The 20,898-nt window shown below is 43.5% G+C and overlaps 1 protein-coding gene and 1 long non-coding RNA gene across 2 annotated transcripts in view; one reads left to right on the top strand and one right to left on the bottom strand.

Moving 5' to 3' along the window:
* Positions 1–2,276: 2,276 nt before the first annotated feature.
* The window catches only part of Itih6 (inter-alpha-trypsin inhibitor heavy chain family member 6), a 29,266-nt gene continuing 10,644 nt past the window's right edge, over positions 2,277–20,898 (top strand). Inside the window, exons 1-6 of the mRNA XM_005339787.3 lie at positions 2,277–2,393; positions 3,484–3,638; positions 9,144–9,254; positions 10,063–10,310; positions 12,424–12,593; positions 17,066–17,182. Coding sequence (XP_005339844.2) covers positions 2,292–2,393; positions 3,484–3,638; positions 9,144–9,254; positions 10,063–10,310; positions 12,424–12,593; positions 17,066–17,182 — 903 coding nt within the window. The 5' untranslated portion in view covers positions 2,277–2,291. The remainder of the gene's footprint in view (positions 2,394–3,483; positions 3,639–9,143; positions 9,255–10,062; positions 10,311–12,423; positions 12,594–17,065; positions 17,183–20,898) is intronic.
* LOC120890726 (uncharacterized) overlaps positions 8,177–20,898 on the bottom strand; it is a 92,267-nt gene continuing 79,545 nt past the window's right edge. The window contains exons 3-4 of the long non-coding RNA XR_013431824.1: positions 16,705–16,887; positions 8,177–9,627 (exon numbers count right to left, since the gene is read on the bottom strand). This is a non-coding gene — a long non-coding RNA (uncharacterized LOC120890726). The remainder of the gene's footprint in view (positions 9,628–16,704; positions 16,888–20,898) is intronic.

Below are 20,898 nucleotides of genomic sequence, written 5' to 3'. Positions count from 1 at the left end.
CTCAATAGGGTGGTCAGAGAATGACTCATTGAAAAGGTAGCATGTGAGCAAAGACTTGCATGAGGTGAGAGAGCTAGCCAAGTGGATACCGGGGAAAGAATATTCCAAGCAGAAAGAACAACCAGTGCAAAGGCCCTGGGGCAGGATTGTGCATGGCATTTTCCCCCATGCCTGGCATTTTTGAAGGATATAAAAGCCAGGGTTGTTACAGTGGTAGAGAAAGGAAGGGAGGAAACTAATAGGAAATGAGGTCATATAGGTAATAAGGGCTCACCTCGCCAATCCCTCTCACATAGGGCTGTGTAAACCATGTTGATATCCACCAGAGGGTTTTGGATAAAGGAGAGAGGATCCAACTTGAGTTTTTAAAGGATCTGAAAATATACTAAAGGGGGATGGGGCAGAAGAGGGGATGACAAAGGACCAGTGTGGGGACTGCTGCAGCAACTGTTTGAGTTGGATCCAGTATTTCCTGGATTCGCTGTTCTGGGAGCCTGCTCTGCAGATCTTTCTTTAGCTGTAGGAAATTGACTTCTAATATGCCTTTTTTAAAGTTTTCTTCATGGTTTCTGTTCTTTTGACCTGGAACTTCTATTATGTAAATGCTGAACCTGCTAGATTGATCTATATCTCTTAACATTTTCTCTTATATTTTCTGTTTCTTTGATTTTTTTACCTTACATTCTGGAATATTTCATCCATGTTACTTTCCAGTCTGTCTGTTGCTTTTTTTTTTATTTTAACAACTTGTTTTCAATTTCTGAGGAGTCTTTATTTTCTCTGATTGGTCCTGTTTTGTGGCATCTAGTTCTTGTTTTATGCATGTCTTAAATCTCACTGAGGAACATTACCATTTTCCCCTGAAGTTCTCTTTTGTTTCCCAAGTTCTCAAATTGCTCTAGGGTCAGTTGTTCTATTTATTTTAGTATTTTGCTCTTGTGCTACAGACTTCCTTAATTTGCCTCTGAATCCTTGGTTATCTATTCATCTTCAAGAGAAAGTGACTGGATAGTTGGTGTAACTTTTCTATTGCTGTATAAGGAAAGTTGTTCTGTAGCTAGAACTTTCCCTCTGAAGAAATTCCAACAGGAAACTTAGTGTGGACTTAGGGAAGGTGGCAACTGACAAGCTTTGGGACCCCCAAATGTCAGAATAAGAGGTTTTTGTTATTCAATGTCAAATTCTATAGGGAAAATCTGAGTGTCCAGGGGAAGTTAGTCATCAGAGATTTTGCCCTGAAGGTAAGTGCTGGAAACTTATGTAAACTATGCGAGTAGAAAGGAGAGAGATAAGGGTTCTGATGAATGCTGATGGCCCCCATGCAGACCTCTAAGTACTTTCCAGTTTCTCATCCTCACTTTTCACCCAACCCTCCATAGGACCTGCAGACACAGAGTCCAGAGCACCTCAACTTGGTGTCTCCCAACTCATTCAGCCACTGGAGGGACAAGAAGCTACCCATACTTTCGATGTTTGCCCTCATCCTGGCAGCTATTTACTGAATACCTACCTTATGCTGAGCATTCCAAAAATACAAATTCACTTAAACTCACAACAAAATTATGAAGTAGGTGCTATTATTATCTCATTTTGCAGATATGGAAACTAAGGCTACAAAGAGGTTAGTTGACTTGCCCATTATTACACAGTCAGTAGCTGGCAGAACTGAGATTCAAACTCATATGATCTGAGTCCAGAGCCTATATTTTGAACCACTGCTCTGCCTTAGCCCACCTTGGCTTCTAACTCTTCTGGAGATTACATGTGTCACATCTGTGGGACTCCTAAATTGTTATGGGCCCTGAGTAAGTCCCACTCATCTAAAGACTAAAGTCAGTACCAGAAAGGACCAAGATTGGGGGCTTGGATCTTCAACTCCTCTTTCATCTCTGCTACCTTTTTAAGATGCTCAGTGCTGAGTGACCTTCCTTTGGCCCTGGTTATTGGGCTCCACTGGATGTTTATAGGAAAGAAAAACCCCACCCTGAGCCAACATAGCAAACAGACAGACCCAGCACTTTGGTATGTTTAGTTTCCATTCATCTTACAGCTGGATGAGGGGAAAAAGGGAGGCATGGAACTGGCCCTTCTCCAGGCAAGATGCCAGCCTCAGCTCTTGGACAATCCTGGCTTGTGTGGGCTTCAATGCCACATTCAGAGCCTTCCACACCCTTCAGGATGGTCCCTCCCTCTCAAGAGAAGGGATACCTGGAGTTTTAAAAGAGCAAGGGTTTGGAGATCAGGCTCAGACCTTCTGGAAGTGAACAGCAGACCTAGACCAGAGTGGCACTATGTCTGGGTGGAGGTACCTCATCTGTGTCAGCTTTTTGCTGACCATTTTCCTTGAATTGACATGCCAGGGACCTCCTGGCCCCTCTTCATCAAGCACAAAGGTCAGTTCTGGAATGAGGGAACAAAGCTCTGGGATTTGTGAAAAAAAATGTCTTTGTGGGGGAGTAGGGGAAGCTGTTCAGTCTGTTTCTTCAGTCCTATGACTGAGAAACTAGGAACTCAGAAGCATTACTATTTGCTGAGTACATGTCAGGTGCTATACCAGGGGTCTTAAAGTTACTGTTTCAATTAATCCTCAGAGCATGTCTATAAGCCAGGCTCTATTATTATTCCCATTTGTTAAAAAAAGAAGAGAAAACAGGTGTTCAGAGGTTAAGACAAAGGAAGTGGCAGAAAGAGAATTTGAACATAGGTCCATCTGATCCTAAATATCCCCCATTTCCCACTGCCCCACTCTGGAAATAAACTGTGTATTATGTGTGGATAGACAGAGGGATCATAACTTCAGAAAAGGTGAAGAAGAAGATACCTACTGTGGGACCTCAGTCTCTGAGCCTCAGTTAACACATTTGTAAAATGTGGACAATAATGGCATTTAGATCATATGGCTGATGTCAGGATTAAATAAGATCATGAATGGCAAATGTATATTGTGCTTGCAGTGCACAATTACACTTATGAAATATAATTCTTTACACCTGAGCTCTTAAAGAGGAAAGACTAAATGCCTTATACAGAGTAGAGCTCAATGAACACTGATGCTCTGTTATATTCTAAAGTGTTGTTAGTGTTGTATACATTCCAAAGTGAAATCATGGACCAGCAGCATCAGCATCCTCCTGAGAGTGTGTTAGAAAGGTGGACTCGGGCCTTACCCCAGACTAGCTGAATCAGAATCTGCATTTTAACAGGATACCTAGGAGGTTTGGGTACGCATTAAAGTTGGGGAAGCACTTGTGCTGAGGTCTTTTGATTCTTAATCTTCTGTGACCCTTTGGTTCTGAGATTTGCTAAAGCTTACTAAACTATCAAGAATGTCCACTAAAGAAATGATAGAGGCCACTTTCCCCTTCTGGGCCTCAACTTCCCCAATGTACTCTGAGGCCAGTCCAGGAACTTTGGGACCTCAGGTACTATCTACCTAAGCCAAAGATTAAATCTACCTAATGCTCCTCCTGTCTTCTTTCTCAGCTGTTGATGACGAGCTACTCCATACGCTCCACTGTGGTATCTCGCTATGCCCACACCTTGGTCACCTCTGTTCTGTTCAATCCACATGCTGAAGCCCACGAAGCCATCTTTGACCTGGATCTGCCTCACCTTGCTTTTATCTCCAATTTCACTATGTAAGTCTGGTTCCAAATTCACCACTTCATTCATTTGAGCATACATTCTTTTGCTTGTTCTTTCAGTAGAACATGGTAATTGCGAGAATGCACTCTGAGATCAGACTTCTTGAGTTTGAATCTTGGCTCTACTAATTATGGGACTCAAGACAAGTTACTTTACTTTGGAGTTTCATTATATGCATATATAAAATAGGGATAAAATTTGAATCCACTTTCAAGGGTTAAGTGAGTTAATATATGTGGAAATTTACACTAAAATCAGTGTCAGGTACATAATAAGTACTTGATAATATTAACTTTACTTTTTTAATATTTACTTTTTAGTTTTTCGGTGGACACAACATCTTTATTTTATTTTATTTTTTTATGTGGTGCTGAGGATCGAACCCAGTGCCCCACACATGCCAGGCAAGCGCAGTACTGCTTCAGCCACATCCCCAGCCCTAACTTTACTTTTTAAACAATGATTTCCTGATGTTGACTATGTGACTTTCACTATGGGTACAACAGAAAGAAGAAGATGGATTGCACACAGTCCCCACTCCCAAAAAGCACTGTCTAATGAGGGACATGAAAAAGAAACAGATGATTTTAATAAAGTATGCTATAAAGAAAGAGAAATACAAATGTGGAATGGTAGGAAGGTGAGGCCCAAAAAGAGACAGTGGTCAGTTTCATAACCCCAGTCAGCTGGATAAAACCTCTGAGATATAACACCTAAACTGGAGCTTGAAATATGAGATGTTCACCAGCCAAGCAAGGTGAAGGCATGGCTGTGGACTCAAGGAATAAACACACAGATGTTCCCCTCATTAGGAGAACTGCATGTACTTCTATGCCACTGGAACATAGGGTACCAGCAGGAGGTAGAAGAATGGTCAGAAATGAGAACTGAGAGGTAGGGAAAAATTAGGCTCTGGAAGGCTTCCAATGTTAGAATGAGCACTTGGATTTTACTTATGGTCTCCAGACCATCTTATGTGTTTGTGTATCAAAGACAAACTTGATCATACATGCCCAAAATATGTTTATTTATTAATGTATACATTATGTAAATATATTTTATAGCAATGATATTAAGTACTCTATAAATAGAGGGCTAAAATCATTCCACTCCCTCCTGATTTGTCTGTAGCATACCTAGGGGCATGTATACCTCACTTTGGAAATAATTGTGGCCCATAATGATGAGACATGGTAGGATTATAAGCAAGAAGTGACAATAATGAAGTAGGGATATGCTGAAGGGGTCAGTCAGGAAGGTGGGAAACTGAGTAAGGAAATAGGGACAGAGTCCTTGTGGAAGCTGGAACACTACAGTGCTGGTAGAATTTGAGAAACCAGTAGAGGAAGAGATAACCTGACTGTATGTGGGAAGTAAGTAAATATAGACAGGCTCTACATTTTTTTGGGGAGGGGGTCTTGTCATATCTGGTAGGTGACAGGACCTTCGCTAAGGTGATAAACAAGAAAGGAAGAGCAGGAAAGTGAAAGCTTAGAGGAGGCCTCATAAGCCTATGTAACACCCTAGTGAATTATAAAAAAAAAAGCCTCTGACTTTGAGTGTAAACACTCTCAGACCTGAAAGATTAGTGAGCCCCACAGTCAAAATCTCTGCCCTTGATCAGCCACCCTCAACCCTGTTAGTGGAGAGAAAGTTCTCATGTCATAAACAATCTGTATCATCAACATCCTCTTATGGCTGCTCTGGAGAGTAGCTAGGTTAGAGAAGGGGATTGGTGGGGAATCAGAGGCATGAAGTACTGGGGAGAGACCCTGAAGTACTCCAGGAGGGTTTCCTGGAAGCAGAATTTCCATATGGGTAAGATTTGAAGGGACCAGGATCATTGCATAAGGGGGACCAACAGAACCAAAGGGGGATTTTTTAAAAAGCAGGAATGGTATGGAGTATGGGGGCTAACTCAAAAAGTTGGCAGTCAAATGATACAAGGGCCAAACAGTCAGGCAGAATTTGGATTTTTGCTTCAATAGAAAAAACACCAGAAAAATTTTTAAAAATTAAGCAAAGCAGGCTGGAGGAAATGTTCTTGGGCAGACTCTGTGGAAAGTATGCTGGCTGGAGGCAGCACACACACACAGAGGCCCCAGTGTGCTGCTGCCAGAGCAACTCCACCCTACACCCCCACACCCCCCAAGAGACCTTGGGACCCTGCCAGATTGGCCCACCCCCACACTAGTCCAGCCACGGCAATACTGTTTCAGCTACTTAGAAACACTCCTCGCCTGAGTGGTCTCTTCTGCCAGTTCTATATCCTCCCCCCATGTTCCTGGAAGCTGCTTTCTTGATCAATCTTTCTCAATATCTGTGCCTCAGTTACTCTATTTGTGAAACAGAGACTGCTGTGTGATCTCATTGAGCTTGTATTCAAAGCCTTGATTCTCTAGGCCTGCCCAAGCACTCTAACCTTCTCTCCACGTACCTTCTCTGCCCCTCTGATCTTCTATTCCCTGAAACACACTGTGTTTCCTTACTGTCTTTCTGGGATGCCCAGACTGCAAACAATAATTGAGTGTTTATTATGTGCCAGACTATATTCCAGGCATCAAAGATACTACAGCAAATAAGAAAGACAAAATCCTTGCCTTCAGGGAGCTCACAATCTCATAGAGAAGACAGACATGGAAAAAATAAATATGTCATTTTGTAGATAAGAAGTACTCTAAAGAAACAGAAATCAGAATAAGGTACAGAGTGAATGAAGGTGCTGTTTTAGAGTAATCAAAGATGTCTCTTTAAGGAACTGACATTTGAACAAAGATCTTAAAATAGAGAGGGTATGTGGGGCTGGGGCTGGGGCTTAGTGGCAGAGTGCTTGTCTAGCACTGTGAGACACTGGGTTCACTCCTTAGCACCACGTACAAAAATAAACAAATAAAATAAAGGCATGCTATCCATCTAAAACAACAAAAAATAATTTAAAAAAGAGAGGGTGTGAAAACTTGCAAAGATCTGGATGAAGAACATTCCAGGCAAAGGGAACAGTAATTGCAAAGGCTCTGAGATAGGAGTATGCTGAACAAGCTCAAGAAATAGCCAGGAGTGTTATTTACTACAACCAAGAAATAGAAACACCTTAAGCTGATGAATGGATAAAGAAAATGTGGCACTCATATACCATGAAATACTACTCATCCATAAAAAAATGCAATCCTGTCATTTGTGACAACATGGAAGGAGCTGGAGATCATTGTGTTGAGTGAAATAAGTCAGGCACAGAAAGACAAGTATTTACATGATCTCATGCACGCGTGAAATCTAAAAAAGTTGATCTTGCAGAAGTTGAAAATAGAATCGTGGTGACCAGAGGCTGGGTAGAGTAGACTAGGGGAGGGATGAGGGAGTGTTGATCAATGGGTACAAAGTTACTTTTACATAGGAGCAAGAAGCTCTGTGGTACTGTTGCACAGTATAGTGACTACAGATAACATTATGTAGTGTATATTTCCAAAAATATTTTGAAAGTTTTCATCACAAAGGAATAATAAATGCTTGAGAAGATAAATGTTTCACTTGATTTAAACATTACACAATGAATACACCCATTAATATGAACAACTTATGATTTTATGTATTTCTTTAAAATAAATTTAACTTTATCAAAAGAAATAACAAGGAGGCCAGTGTGGCTGGAACAAAATGAGTGACAGAGTATGAGGAGGTGGCATTAGAGAGGTGACAGCAAGCCAAATTGTGTAGGGTCACAGCGGGTGCGGTGAGGAGTTTGGCTTTTACTTTGAGTGGGGATGGAAGCCACAGAGAGTTTTGAGCAAAGGAAATACGTGGCCTGATTTAGGATTAACAGGATCTCTGTGACAGCTATGACAACAGACTATAAGGAGCAAGGGTTTAAAGAGGAAGGCCTGTTAGTAGGTTACTGTATTTATCCAAGCAAGAGACATTGGTAGTTTGAACCGGGGAAAGAATTGTGGGGGTCGTGAGAAGTGGTCAGATTCTGGATATATTCTAAAAATAGATCTGAAAATCCCTGATGGATTGGGCTCTAAGATTTGGTGGAGTAACAATTTCCTGAGATAAGGAAGACCTGGGGAGGAACAGATTTTGGAGGTGGGGGAAGAAACTAGGAGCTCAGTTTGGAGTATGTTAAGCTTGAGGTTACAATTGAACATTCTAGTGGAGATGTCAAGTAAGCAATTGGATGTATAGTTCTGGAGTTCAGGGGACAGATCCACCCTGGAAATACATTTGGGAGTCATCTGTGTATAAATAGCATTTTAAACTTCTTCTTTTTTTTTTTTTTTTGGCAGTACTTGGGATTGAGTCCAGGGGTGCTCTACCAGTGAGTCACATTCCCACCCCTTTTAATTTTTATTTTGAGATAGGGTCTTGTTAAGTTGCCCAGACTGGCCTCGAACTTGTGATCCTCCTGCCTCAGCGTACTGAGTCATTGGCATTACAGGAGAGCCACCATGCCTGGCTGCAAATCGGTATTAAGGCAATAGGACTTGATATTACCTAGAGAATGAATATAGGAAGTACAGAGGACGAGAGAGAGAGAGAGAGAGAGAGAGAGAAAGAGAGAGAGAGAGAGAGAGAGAGAGAGAGAGAGAGAGAGAGAGAGGATAAGTAAGGAAAGGCAAGAGGAAATTATGTCAAGAATAGAGCCTCAAATTGTTCCAAAGATGTAGAGATCAGGAAGAGGAGAAGACAACAAAAGATATTGGGAAGGCATGATCAGTGCAGATTATTATCCATAGCCTCCCTGTTTTTCAGAACCAGCTCCAAGGCCACCTCCTCCAGGACCCTTCCTTGAAGGCTTGGGAAAAAGTGTTCTCTCCTGCTTCCTTCTTTATTCTCTCTTATAGTTTATGGCCTTAGAGAAATTGGAAGAATAGCAAGTCTGTTTTTCTCACTTTTCATCTATCTTTGAAATCCCCGAGAACAGGAAGGTCCCTAGTCAGCCTCAGAAGGCTTTGCAGTAATTCACACACCATTTTCACAACTTTTACCACCCATGCCCCCAACCATGTTGTTTACTTAATGTATTTTCTTTAAATAGATGCACTTTTTGATATTAAGTTAGTCTTATCCTAAGTAAAACATCTGTGAGCTCGTGGGTTCAAAAGGTCATGTTTTTAAATAAATGCTATAGAAAATATGTAATAATAATAATAGTAAAAAATGTTCAGTTATGTCTCACCTAAAAACACCTTGTGTGTCAAAAGACAAAACTCATTCAATACCTTGAAAAATACAAAATTATAAGACTAGGTCTATCATATGCTGTGTGGTGTCTATTTCCACATCTGAAAAAATGAAGATCATTGTAATGATTTCACCCTGGTTTATCTCCCTCTCCTCTCCTCTCTTCTTCCCTTTCAAACTTGGGCTTTATGATATGATTTTGTTCTTCCCCTTTTTTCCCATTCCTCTCCTCCTCCTTCTTTATGTCTTCCCATGTCTCTGATCATCTCTTTCTCTTTATCTGCCTCCTCTGTCCCTTCTCTTTCCTGTACCATCAGGACCATCAACAATAAAGTCTATGTTGCAGAAGTCAAAGAGAAGCGCCAAGCAAAGAAAATCTATGAGGAAGCCTATCACCAGGGAAAGACAGCTGCTCATGTAGGCATCAGGTAAGGCCCCATGCATTCGGGAATATGACTAAGCCTTCTGAGCTTCATTATCAAGGGAGACATGTTCTCTCTGGGCTACTTCTGTAAAGTGGGAACAATGATCTGTACTTCATATGATTAAATGAAGATGATGAGAGTTAATGAATATCAAAGTATGCAACATAGTGTTTTCAACAAATAGAAGTTTATTTCACCATTTCTACTTTTCTCCTGCTCTCAGGATGTAGCTTGTTTAAGAATTTGTTCCTTCCAGGAAGGTTATGTGCAAGTGAGATTTTTGTAAATTGAATCCTGTTTTCTGAGTTTCATTCAGTTGGCAGAAATGCATTGTCTTCTTTTAATATTTCCTCCCAGATTCCAAGAGAATTTTGTCCTGCAGGAAAAGTTTAGATTTGGCTCCTGAAAACTGAGTCAATGCCATATAAACAAGCTCAGTCTAACACATAGGGGAGGGGTTGTGTGAGGGGCTATTTTGAAAGGGAAGAGGCATATTTTTTTTTTTTGGTAAAACAAACCCATTCTAGATTCGAATTTTCACAGAATGAGTTTACTTAAGGGTGAACTACCTTTCATATAATTTCTCAAGCAGAATGTTTAAAAGGAGGAATGTGGGAGGGAAAGAGGCTAATTAGTGGATGCCTGCATGACTGTCTATGAGTCGGGAACTTAGTTGAACCAGAAACCTAGTTAGGTCTACTGAAACAATGGTGAAGAAAAGCAGAACCAGGTCAACTTTCACAGCATCTAACAGCTCCCCTACTCCTCCATAAATCCCATTCCCTCCCACCCTTCTGTCTTTCCTACCCAGGGACCGGGAATCAGAGAAATTCCAAATCTCCACCAGCCTGGCAGCAGGCACAGAAGTGACTTTTGCCCTGGCCTATGAGGAGCTGCTGCAGCGACACCAGGGTCAATACCAGCTGATGATAAGCATGAGGCCTGGTCAATTGGTGTCAAAGCTGAACGTAGAAGTCACAGTGTCAGAAAGGACAGGCATCTCCTATGTGCATGTACCACCTTTGAGGACCAGCCGCCTGCACACCAACCACCGCACAAGTATGTGGACATCACTTTTGGGTCAACCACCACACTGGCCTTCCTGAATGGGAATCATCTGCTTACTGTTGGGCATTACAATAGTGATGCTTTTGCCTTGTGCTAACAGCCAAGGCCCTTCCCACCTCAAAGAGGAGAAGGCATGTTTGGAGTTGAAGACATCTGGGGCATGTTTCAAACTTCCAAAATATTTGATTTATCTCATTAAAAAGAATCAATATTAGGGAAAGTTCTGTTGGATTGGATCACAAAATCACATATTTACAATTTTATGGGCAGTGAAGCCACACTGGCCAAATCCGGCTTTCCCCAGGATCACTGCTGAGAGTGGAAGGACCATGGGAAGACAGGGAGCATAGGCACCCTGGAGGGTACCTTTGCAGGACCCTTGGGGCAGAGAGGCAACCTGGCTGCCAGGCTTGCTTCAGATTTCATCCAGAGGACTAGGAAGGCCTGGCTGGCTTCATCAGAATCACTGCAGGAGCTTTCAGAAACAGATTCCTGGGCCTCAAACTTCTGGCACCAGGTACACTAGGTTGTGGTAGGGCCCATGAATCTTAATCCTTAACCAGCTTCTGGACTCAACGTCTAACCAGGCTGGAAACCACTGAGCAGACCTGTACAGATCTGCTGAGATGTGAGTGGACAGGCACAGAGAAATCCCCCAGTTCAAGGGGCCACCATCACAGATCTGTTTAGCATTGGAGGTCCTGGTTGATTTCAACCTGCTGACCCTGAGAGGCGGTGAGGGGGAAAAATTGGAAACAGACAGACAATAGACTGCTATCGATTCTGGCTTTGATACTCTTCTAATATGGGCTCAGCAAAGCAAGTCACTTCACCCTCTACTTCAAATGCCCCATCTTTAAAATAGAGGAGGTGTCTTCTATGGCACAGAACCATTGTGAGAATTTGAGAACATACTTATCTTGAAATCATTTGATGCAGAGTAATGAATGGTGATGATTGTACTAGCTGTCACTAATCAGTATTCATGAAGATCCAGGTATGGTTCCAAATACTTTACATGAATGCTCTTATTTAGTCCCCAAATCACTGTCTAAAAACCAGGGTAATTATCATCCCTATGCTACAGATGATGGGACTAAGGTGAACAGAGAGGGACTAACTTCTCCAGTGACACAAGGCAACAGCAGGAGAGACCAGCACCCAAGGGCCATCTGAGTGTTGCAGCCTGCACTCTTAAGCCCTAAGCTATAAATGGCAGCTCCCTCCCCCTTCCCCTTAAAGGCTAAAACAGAGGATAGAACCAATCCTGTGGGGATAAAAGAGAACAAAGATCTCTGAAAGGAAGGAAGCCCAGGGAATGTATGTGAGCAGGCGCCTCAGAGAGTATGGGGGCTCAGTTTGCCCCTAAGCTTCCTGACAGCTGTAGCAGGAAGGAGGGGGAGCAGAATTCCCAGGCCTCCATTTTGTGGAAAAAGGGAGGCACACAGACCTTTCTAAATGGACACTTGTCTTGGACTAAAATTCCAGAGGAGTTGATCTTGTGGCCAGCTCAGCAAACATCCGGGACCAGAAAGTCATCAGTGATTTCATGAGACGCTAAAAGGCTTATTCACACACGTGATGCTGGGAGTCAGAGGCATGGGGGAAGAAAGCACATGCAATTCTATGCCACAGGAGAACCTTGCTAGACTGCCATTTCCCACAGAGGGAAGGGGATAGGAGGAGACCCAGGCCCTGTGGATGTGTCTGTCTCTGCTCTAACATGCACCACAGTGCCTCTCTGGAGGGGAACCTGGGCTTCTGGGTGAGCTGAGCAGTGACACTCCTCCAGGCTGGCCCAGTGAGGATGGGAAACATGGCAGGGTGAGGTTGTGAGTGAGGGACAGACTGCCAGTGCTGGGAGCTGAGGATGTGGCTGGGTCTGTCAGGCTGGGTGTGATGGAGGAGATGAATCAGGAGCTGGCTGCAGGATTGGGAGAGAGAGTGGCATGGGGGCAGGTGGGAGGGTGATGTATGCAGGTGGTGGTAAGGGTTGGATTTCTCACCTTCCCTGATGGTGCCCTTGTGCTGTCTATGTCCCTGGATTTTCTGTTTGGCGAGAGCCTTCCATGCCACACTGCCCCAACTCTCCCCTTCCACACAGGTGAGGCTGATTCACCCCCATCCACCAGGATCGAGAAGGGAGAGACCTGTGTCCAAATCATCTTCTGCCCCACATTGCAAGACCAGTCTGCCTTCTCCAGCTCAGGCATCATGGCTGACTTCATGGTCCAATATGATGTGGTCATGGAGGACATCATTGGGGATGTGCAGGTACTCAGAGAGAATATGGGTTCTGAAGTTGGACAGGTCTGGACAATGCTCTGGTGTACACAATTGGGGATGAATGGGAACTAGTGAACAAGGATAGGATGATGTGTAAGGTCTCAAAGCTTCTGACCTTGGGACCCACGTGTATACCCAAAGGGATGGGAACCTGGAACCACAGGAGTTGAATCACGGTCCAAATGAACCCATTCCCAGAATGGACCAAAGCATTGCCCACTCAGAGCTAGCTCTTTGGCAAAGTGAACCACTGTCCAGCAGTTAGTCTCTCATGCTTTCTGTGGCTCTGATACTGTCCTGCTCTCGTGGGCTTTCTTGCTATCTCTCATTTGCTACAAAGGCCTTTCTCGTCCAAGAGCCACATGCCTAAAGAGGGAGCCCTTCAGTTCTGAGCCCACCCTCTCATGAACACCCTGAGAGATCCCTACTCCTTCTGAGCTATGGAGTTCTGACCCAAGACCTTGACTTTCCAGGAGGATGGAGACAGCCTGATAGGTCTGGTCCTGGCCTGCCTTTGGGCCACACATCTCCCAGCAGCCAGCACACCCTCCAGCAGCCCCAGTGCACAACACATTCTTTTTTCCTGGGTCACCTGATCCGTCTTCTGTGTATGATCAATCATTTTCTCAGACCAGCTGCTGCCCTGGGAGGGTCTTTCTCCTGCTTCTCCACCAGTCAGCATCCTCCTCTTAATCCTGGACCAAATCCCTTCTTCTTCATGACTCCATCCCATCTGAAATTCCTCTCTCTCCCCTGCCAGAACATTCTGCTTTCCTCCAGGCTCTTCCTGTGTGCTGTGCATTCACTTCTACCTGGATACATGACCACCCAGCAGAGCCCCTCTACACGAATCCTGCCCTTAGACTCTAGAAATTCAGAAATTTGTGGCCTCAACCCCTAATCTCCCCATTCTGATGTAGCCAGATCCACATAGTCATCACGTGCATCAAATCCCTAGGCACTGTGTGTCTACCTGTTGGGTAAAGTGGGGGTTCCAGAGAAGGCTGGTTCAGAATAGTCTTCTTGAAGGAGATGGCAAGTCAGAGAGTGTGAGGGTAATGAATGGCATTGCTTCCATGTCGGTGAACTTGGTGAAGGGAAAAGCACACCAGAGAGGGAATAGCATGTGCAGTGGTGCAGAGGTATGGCAAGGCTGTTGTGCAGGGGGGAAGGAAGCATTTGACCTACCCTGAGGAGGATCTGTGGGTACCCTGTCAGCAGATGGCAGCAGGGGCATAACCTGCCCTTCTGTCACCTACCCGGGTATGTTTAGTTCATGGAGACATCCTCTGCTGCTTGGTTCTTTACCTTTTCCACATAGCCTGGAGTGAGCATAGAGACTGGGTACATGGGACTGGCCATTCAATTGGACAATGAGGACTTCCACTAACTGTGAACTCTGACTCCTCCTGCCTTCTGCCAGGAGCACTCCATCCCCATACCATTACCTACCTGACTGTGCCCACCTTTCAAGCCCAGTGCATTCATCTACTTGTTCCATCAGGACTCCCTAGGCCCCTGACTGATGTTGTTTCCAGTTTGGGCTGGTGCAGGGAACTCTGGAGGATTCCACACACATCCTGCCTCTTCTGTGGCCATACAGATGGAAACAACCCAGACACAGGATGAGACATACCCTTTCCAAGAGAGCACAAGGTGTGCGGCCAGCAAGATGAGGGGGAAAGGGAGCCAGGGAAGGCACCTTGCAGGATGTCGAGCTGACCTGGGACATAAGGAATGCCAGAAACAGGCCATGTGTGGGGGCCGTGAGGGAAGGGAAAGGCATGCTGGCCAAGTGGGGCCACAGGGTAAAAGCAACAGAGGCCTGACATCTCTGAGTGTGTGCAGGGAGTCAGAAATGGCTTGGGAACCAGGGAGCATGGATTTCAGATGCAAAATGGTAAGATATCAGAAAATGGCTGGCATTTCCTGCCATGGCATGAAAAGGAAGCTACTATCTGTCCAGTAGGTGACTGGGGAGCCGTGACAAGGCGGTAAATTATGAGGTCGTGAGTATGGCAACCCAGGAGCTAGCTGTGGCCAAGCTGTAGAGATGGAGGACTTCGCAAAAAGCAGGGAACCCAAGGAAAAGTAGCTCTGTATTTGAGATTGTTTTGTTTTGGAGGGAGAGGTAGGGGCGGCCCGAGAAGTCTCTAGCAGGTAAAACCATCAGGAATTGGTGGCAGACTAGCTGGGCACAGAATTGAAGGTGACACTCTTATCCAGGTTAGGCTCAATGATGTGGCTCCCACCTGAGACAATCTCAGGGCTGCATCATGGGAAGTTGGTGAGGTTGTTGTTTGAGCAGCATCTGTTGGAAGCATCTTCAGCCTTCCAGGTGAAGAGGTCCACACTAGAGTGTCGGCAGTTGTGGTGGGGGAACGGGTACCCGGAGGCCCAGAAAGAGATGTGGGACACAGGTGGAGATTCAGCAGTGAAACTCAAGCTAGAGAGTGAGTCCACACAGGGAGAAAGAGTGGAGTCAGAGGCCCGGGCTGTGATGTCCCGTCAGGTAGAGTTCCCCATTCCGCAGCCACTGATCTGGAGCTTCAGATTGCCAGGCCCCACCAACAGCAGAAAGCCTGCTCAGCACCCCGAGCCTCGCTAGTTTACTCCAGTGAGAGACAATCCTAATCACTGTCTTTGCACACTCTGATCTGGCTGACCGGAAGCACTGAAAAGGGGCGGGTGGACAAAGGGTCCTAGAGAGAGAAACTGGATGAAGTGGCCTGAGGGGTGTTAGGAGAATGTGGACAGCTGATGATCTCAGAATGCCAGGGAGAAAGGCTTTGGGAGAGAGTGGAAGTCATTGTCAAGTCTGAAACTCATCAGTGAGGCCTAGTCTGGTGAGATTTCTAATACACAAACTGAGTTTGGAGGTAAGCTAGCACATAGCTGCCTTTGAACAAAGCAGTGTCCCCATGAGTTGGGAGTAGGATCAGTCCTGGTGGTTGTGTAGGTGTGAACTGGAGAAGAGAGACCATCTCAGGAGACCCAGTCTTTAGTCTGGAATGTCGTGGGGAGAGAAGAGGCTGGATAGAAGTCTGAGGGGGATTGGGAGCAAGGGGTTGCCTCCATGGATGGGAAAGACGCCTGATTTTATGTTCTAAGGGACATCCAGTGGGTTGCACGTTGGGGAGATGGTGAAAGGAAGACAAGAGATAGAGACTGCTGAGAGCCCTAATTGCCTAGGGTCTGTGTTAAGACTGCATGGTCTTCAGAAGATGGATGGGGCCATGGGCAGGTGGGTGGTGCAAGTGTGTGTCCCGGCACCCTTCACATTCTTCCTGAATTGAGAAGGTGGGGTGGGGTGATTGTGGAGGAGCCAGCGAGAGGTTGGTGAGCTGGGTAGTGCCCCAGGTGTCCCAATAGGATTTGGTTAGCTTGGGACCAAGCATGGGTGGCATGATATGCATGACAGTTCTCCCTACCCCTGTAAGGGAGTCATACTCGAGGCCAGCTGAGTTCTCTCATGGCTTAAGCAATGGTAGGTTGAGTGATTCATGCCTTGTGACAGAGAGCCAGGATCACCTGGAGACAGAAGCCACATGTGCACCTATGGACTCATTCAAAGGGGGCCAAGGGCCTCCCATCTCCTCTCTCCCCAGTGAGGTAGGCGGAGCCAGTGTCCAGCCTTCTGGTCACAGAGCACCTGAGGGCCAAGTGGAGGATGAGCCAGTCTCCCAGAGCCAGGCCTGCTTCAGGCTTCAGGCTTCAGGGATCTCAGAGGCTCAGCAAGCCCAGACAACCCTGGGCTGAGCAGACTCTGGTGCTGAGGGACCTTCTGGCCCCCTCCCCTTTGCTCAGCTTGCCCAGCCCCCTGGCTCTGCAGAGAGAGCCAGAGAGAGATGGAGTAGGGGGAGAGACACCGCAGCCAATCACAGCCAGGGCAGCCCAAGGCATTTGTACCTGGTGTAACCAATCCCCTCTGCACACACAGCTCAATTGGCCTCTGCTGCCTCCTCCCCTCGTGCTCTGCCCAGCAACAGCAGAAAGGAGGTTTTAGGAGGAGAGGGAGGCCCTGCAAATTCCCAGCCCTTGGCAGCAATGAGCTGGGCCCCAGGCTCACTCTATTGAGGGAGGTTAAAACAATACTTACAGTTCCTGGAGCCCAGGCAAAGTGTCCCTGGGGACCCTGAAGACTGTGCAAGCCCAGCTCTCTCACGGACAGGAACTCACATATTACAGAAATCCTGATCCTTGGAGCCCTGGGCCACAGGCCAGTCTCCTTCACTCCACAGCTCTGGGCAAGGCCTGGGATGAAGGTCTGAACAGAAGAGTTCTGGTGGGGGGAGAAGGACATTGAGCAAACAATTGTACACATGCCTCTGTAACTAGAAACAGTGAGAAAGAGGTCCTAGGATCCTGGCAGTCCTAGCAGGCTGTCGTGCAGGAGGATAAGATGGGCCTGATTAAATCTGCTCTCACAGTCCTTTTTGGTTTCCCTTCTTTTTGTTCAGATTTATGGTGGCTATTTTATTCATTACTTTGCCCCCCGAGGCCTCCAGCCTGTGGAAAAGAATGTGGTGTTTGTTATTGATGTGAGTGGCTCCATGTTTGGTACCAAGATGAAGCAGGTAAGAAGGACCCTGTTTTGGCATTAGATGGTTCATAAAGCTGTGAGTGCTGGAACTCTAGGTTCCCGAAGTCTCAATGTCCTTCCTTCCCATATCCCATACCCTTTAGTCTCCTATAGCCAGGTCTCCTCTTGGTCCCTGGCACCTTACATAACAGGAACCATGTAGACATGAAAACAGAGCATTCTAGTAACTCTTCCTTCTAGTTTATCTTTAGTTCATAAAACTGTCAATCCAGATCACCCCGTGTTCATAGAATCCTGAATCAATAAAACCTTAGATAATGGAGAGAGTTTTTTTTTTTTTTTTTTTTTTTTTTTTTTTTACCAAAGTCATGAGTTTTGGTGTGATTTTGTTAGTTAAGTTTTTAAACCTGTACCCTTGTTATAGGTTTAAAAGTTCTGGGATTAATTAATTTTAATATGATACCACTTCTGTTAGTTACCCTTGACTCAGGATTCTAGGGTCATAGATAACAGAAACTTTGACATTGTGCCTTGATCCATAAAGTTCTAGAAGCAGCATTTCAAACCATAATACTCAGAGGCTCTAGAATGATAATGTTTGAGTGTCCTGATAAAGTAGTGTCTTTAAGCTTTCAATCACAGAGCACTTGAGACCTAAGACTGAGTTATGTTTTAGCAATCAGTCAATCTGTAGTAAGATCCCCAGTCTTCAGTGTAGGGAAAGGGATGTACTCAATTTCAGAACTTTTCAACCTTCTTGTATCCATTACAGTGCATAGGGTAGGGTCTCCAAATCAGTTTTGAGCCATTAGCTCACCAAAAGACAGACCTAACCAAAATATTGTAGATCACTTCTTCTCACTGTGCACTGGAACACATCAACTCAATCACTGCATAATATATGGAGGCTACAGGTGAAAGCACTAGAAGCTTTAGACCTTAATAAGAAAGTCCTTAGGGAAAACAAAAGACAAAAGATGAGATGAAAATACAAACACTGGAGTACCTTTTAGTCTCTGACCCTTTCAACTACTGCCAACAACAAATGTAGTCTCAGGTAGATGATATAACACTTCACATTAAAAGTCTATTTGCTTTACTTCCTTTTACTGGTTTCATCATGTCTACTCTCAACATAAAATTAAAAAGGATGTAAAATGGTTAAAAATCCTGAAATCTGAAGACATAATTATATCATTTGAACCAGACTCAGATATTTAGAAGATGTTGGAATTTTCGGAGCAGGAATTTAAGATATATATGATTAATATGCCAAGGGTTCTAATGAAATAATTGGACAGCATGCAAAAACTGATGATTAATGTAAGCATCAGAGATATGGAAGCCCTATAAAAACGCTAGAAATAAAAAAAGAATGAAAACTGCCTTTGATGAGCTCATCAGGAGATTGGACATGGTTGAGGAAAGAATCAGTGAGCTTGAAAATATATCAATAGAAACTTCTCAAAAATGAATGGAAAAAATACCCCAGAACATGAAACAACCCTAAGACCATTACAAAAGCATGATGCATATGGAATAGGAATAATAAAATGAGAAGAAAAAGTAACAAAAAATAGAGAAAGTAACAAAAGAAATATATGAAGTAATTATGGATGCAAATTTTCCAAAAGAAATGACAGACACCAAAGCATATAGCTCCAAGAAGCTCAAAGAACACCAAGCATGATAAAAGCAAAAAAAAAAAAAAATACTACACCTAGATATAACACATTCAAACTGTAGAAAATCAAAGGGAAAGAGAAAATCTTGAAAAAAAAAAGCCATAGGAACAAAGCACCTTACCTCTAGGGGGATAAGGATATGAATTACATGATACCTCTCTTTAGAAATCATGGAAACAAGAAGAGAGTGGAGTGAAATATTTTGTGTCAAAGCAGAAAACCACTCCAGCTTAGCATTGTTGATACTTCAAAATTTTCCTTCCAGTGTGAAAGAACTAAGGACTTACTTTCTCAAACAAAAATTGCAGGAATCACCAACAGTTGACCTTTTTTTGCAAGAATTTTTGAAAGCAGTTTTTTGGTAAGGAGAAAAATTTAAATTTATTTAAATACTTTGATCACATAAAGTAAGAAAAAGCATTAGAGAAGGAATAAATGAAGGTAAAATAAAATATTTTATTTTTATTTTTAATTTATCTAACAGATAAAAATCTGTTCAAAATCATAATAGCAAAATGCACTGAGTGAACATGACTTATGTATACATACAATTAATGAAACAATGCTATGACGGATGAGAGGGAAGTATTAGGAATACTCTGTTGCAAGGTTCTTGCACTATGCATGAAGCTGTACGGTGTTATCTAAAAGTAGCCTTGAATTAGTTGCAGGTGCACATTGCAAAATCTAGGGTAACCCCTAAATTTTTTTCAACTGGATATGATAAGAGTTGAGAAATAATTAGATAGTGTAAAATACTCAATTAAAACTACAGAACTCAGAAATGAGTAGAAGACAAAGATAGGAATAAAGAATAAGGCAACAAACAGAAAGCAGTTATATATGGCAAATATTAATCCAAGTATATCAGGAAATCACTTTAAAATGAATGTTTTAAATATGCCAATTAAAAGACAGATTCCCTGGCATGGTGGTGTACTCCTGTAATCCTAGCAACTAGAGAGGCTGAGGCAGGAGAATCACAAGTTCAAAGGCTGCCTCAGCAATTTAGTGAGGCCCTGAGTGACTTAGTGAGACCCCTATCTCTACTGTCAGTATAACTAATTATAACACATAAAAAAATAAAGAAAGGTATGGGGTTGTGGCCTAGTAGTTAAGCACCCCTGGGTTCAATCCCCAGTATGAGAGAGAGAGAGAGAGAGAGAGAGAGAGAGAGAGAGAGAGAGAGAGAGAGAGAGAGAGAGAGATGCATTGCCAATGTAGATAATAAAACAAAATTCAACTCTCTCTCTCTTTCTTCTTCTTCTTCTCCTTCTCTTTCTCCTTCTCCTTCTCCTTCTCCTTCTCCTTCTCCTTCTCCTTCTCCTTCTCCTTCTCCTTCTTCTTCTTCTTCTTCCATGAAACTTCAAATATAAAAACACAGGTAGAATAAAAGTAAAGAAAAAGAGAAAGATATACCATACAAACTCAAAGCAAAAGAAAACTGCGGAAGATATATTCATTTAAGATAAAATGGACTTTGGAACAAGGAAATTAACAGAGAAGCAAATGAATACTATTTTTGATACATAATTCAATCCCCCAAGAAGTCATAACAATGCTTCATGTGAATGCACCTAATAACAGTGCCAAAATACATGAGGTAACAATTAATATAACCAAAAGGAGAAAGATTAATTCACTATTATAATTAGAGACTTTACTATCCCTTTCTCAGTAATTGACAAATCTCATGGGCAGAAAATCAGTAAGGATAGAGTTGACCTGAACAGCACCATCAATCAACAGAATCTAATTGACATTTGTAGAATACTTCCTCTACCAACAACAGGATACACATTCTTCTCAAGCTCACAAGGAACATTTACAAACAGATTACATTCTGGCCCATAAAACACAGCCTAACAAATGTAAAACAATATAAATCATACAAACTATGCTCTCAGACCAAGTGGGATTAAACTAGTAGTCAATAACTAAGATAGCTGGGAAATTTCAAAACAAGTGGATATTAAACAACAGACTTATGAAAACATATTTTGTTCCTGATTGACAAGAGGTTCAACCTTCTAGGTCCCCAGCCATGCACTTTTCTACTGTTGTT

Source organism: Ictidomys tridecemlineatus, chromosome X (genome assembly GCF_052094955.1).
Source record: "Ictidomys tridecemlineatus isolate mIctTri1 chromosome X, mIctTri1.hap1, whole genome shotgun sequence".
Classification (NCBI taxonomy): domain Eukaryota; kingdom Metazoa; phylum Chordata; class Mammalia; order Rodentia; family Sciuridae; genus Ictidomys; species Ictidomys tridecemlineatus.
This window is presented reverse-complemented; position numbering and strand designations above follow the sequence as displayed.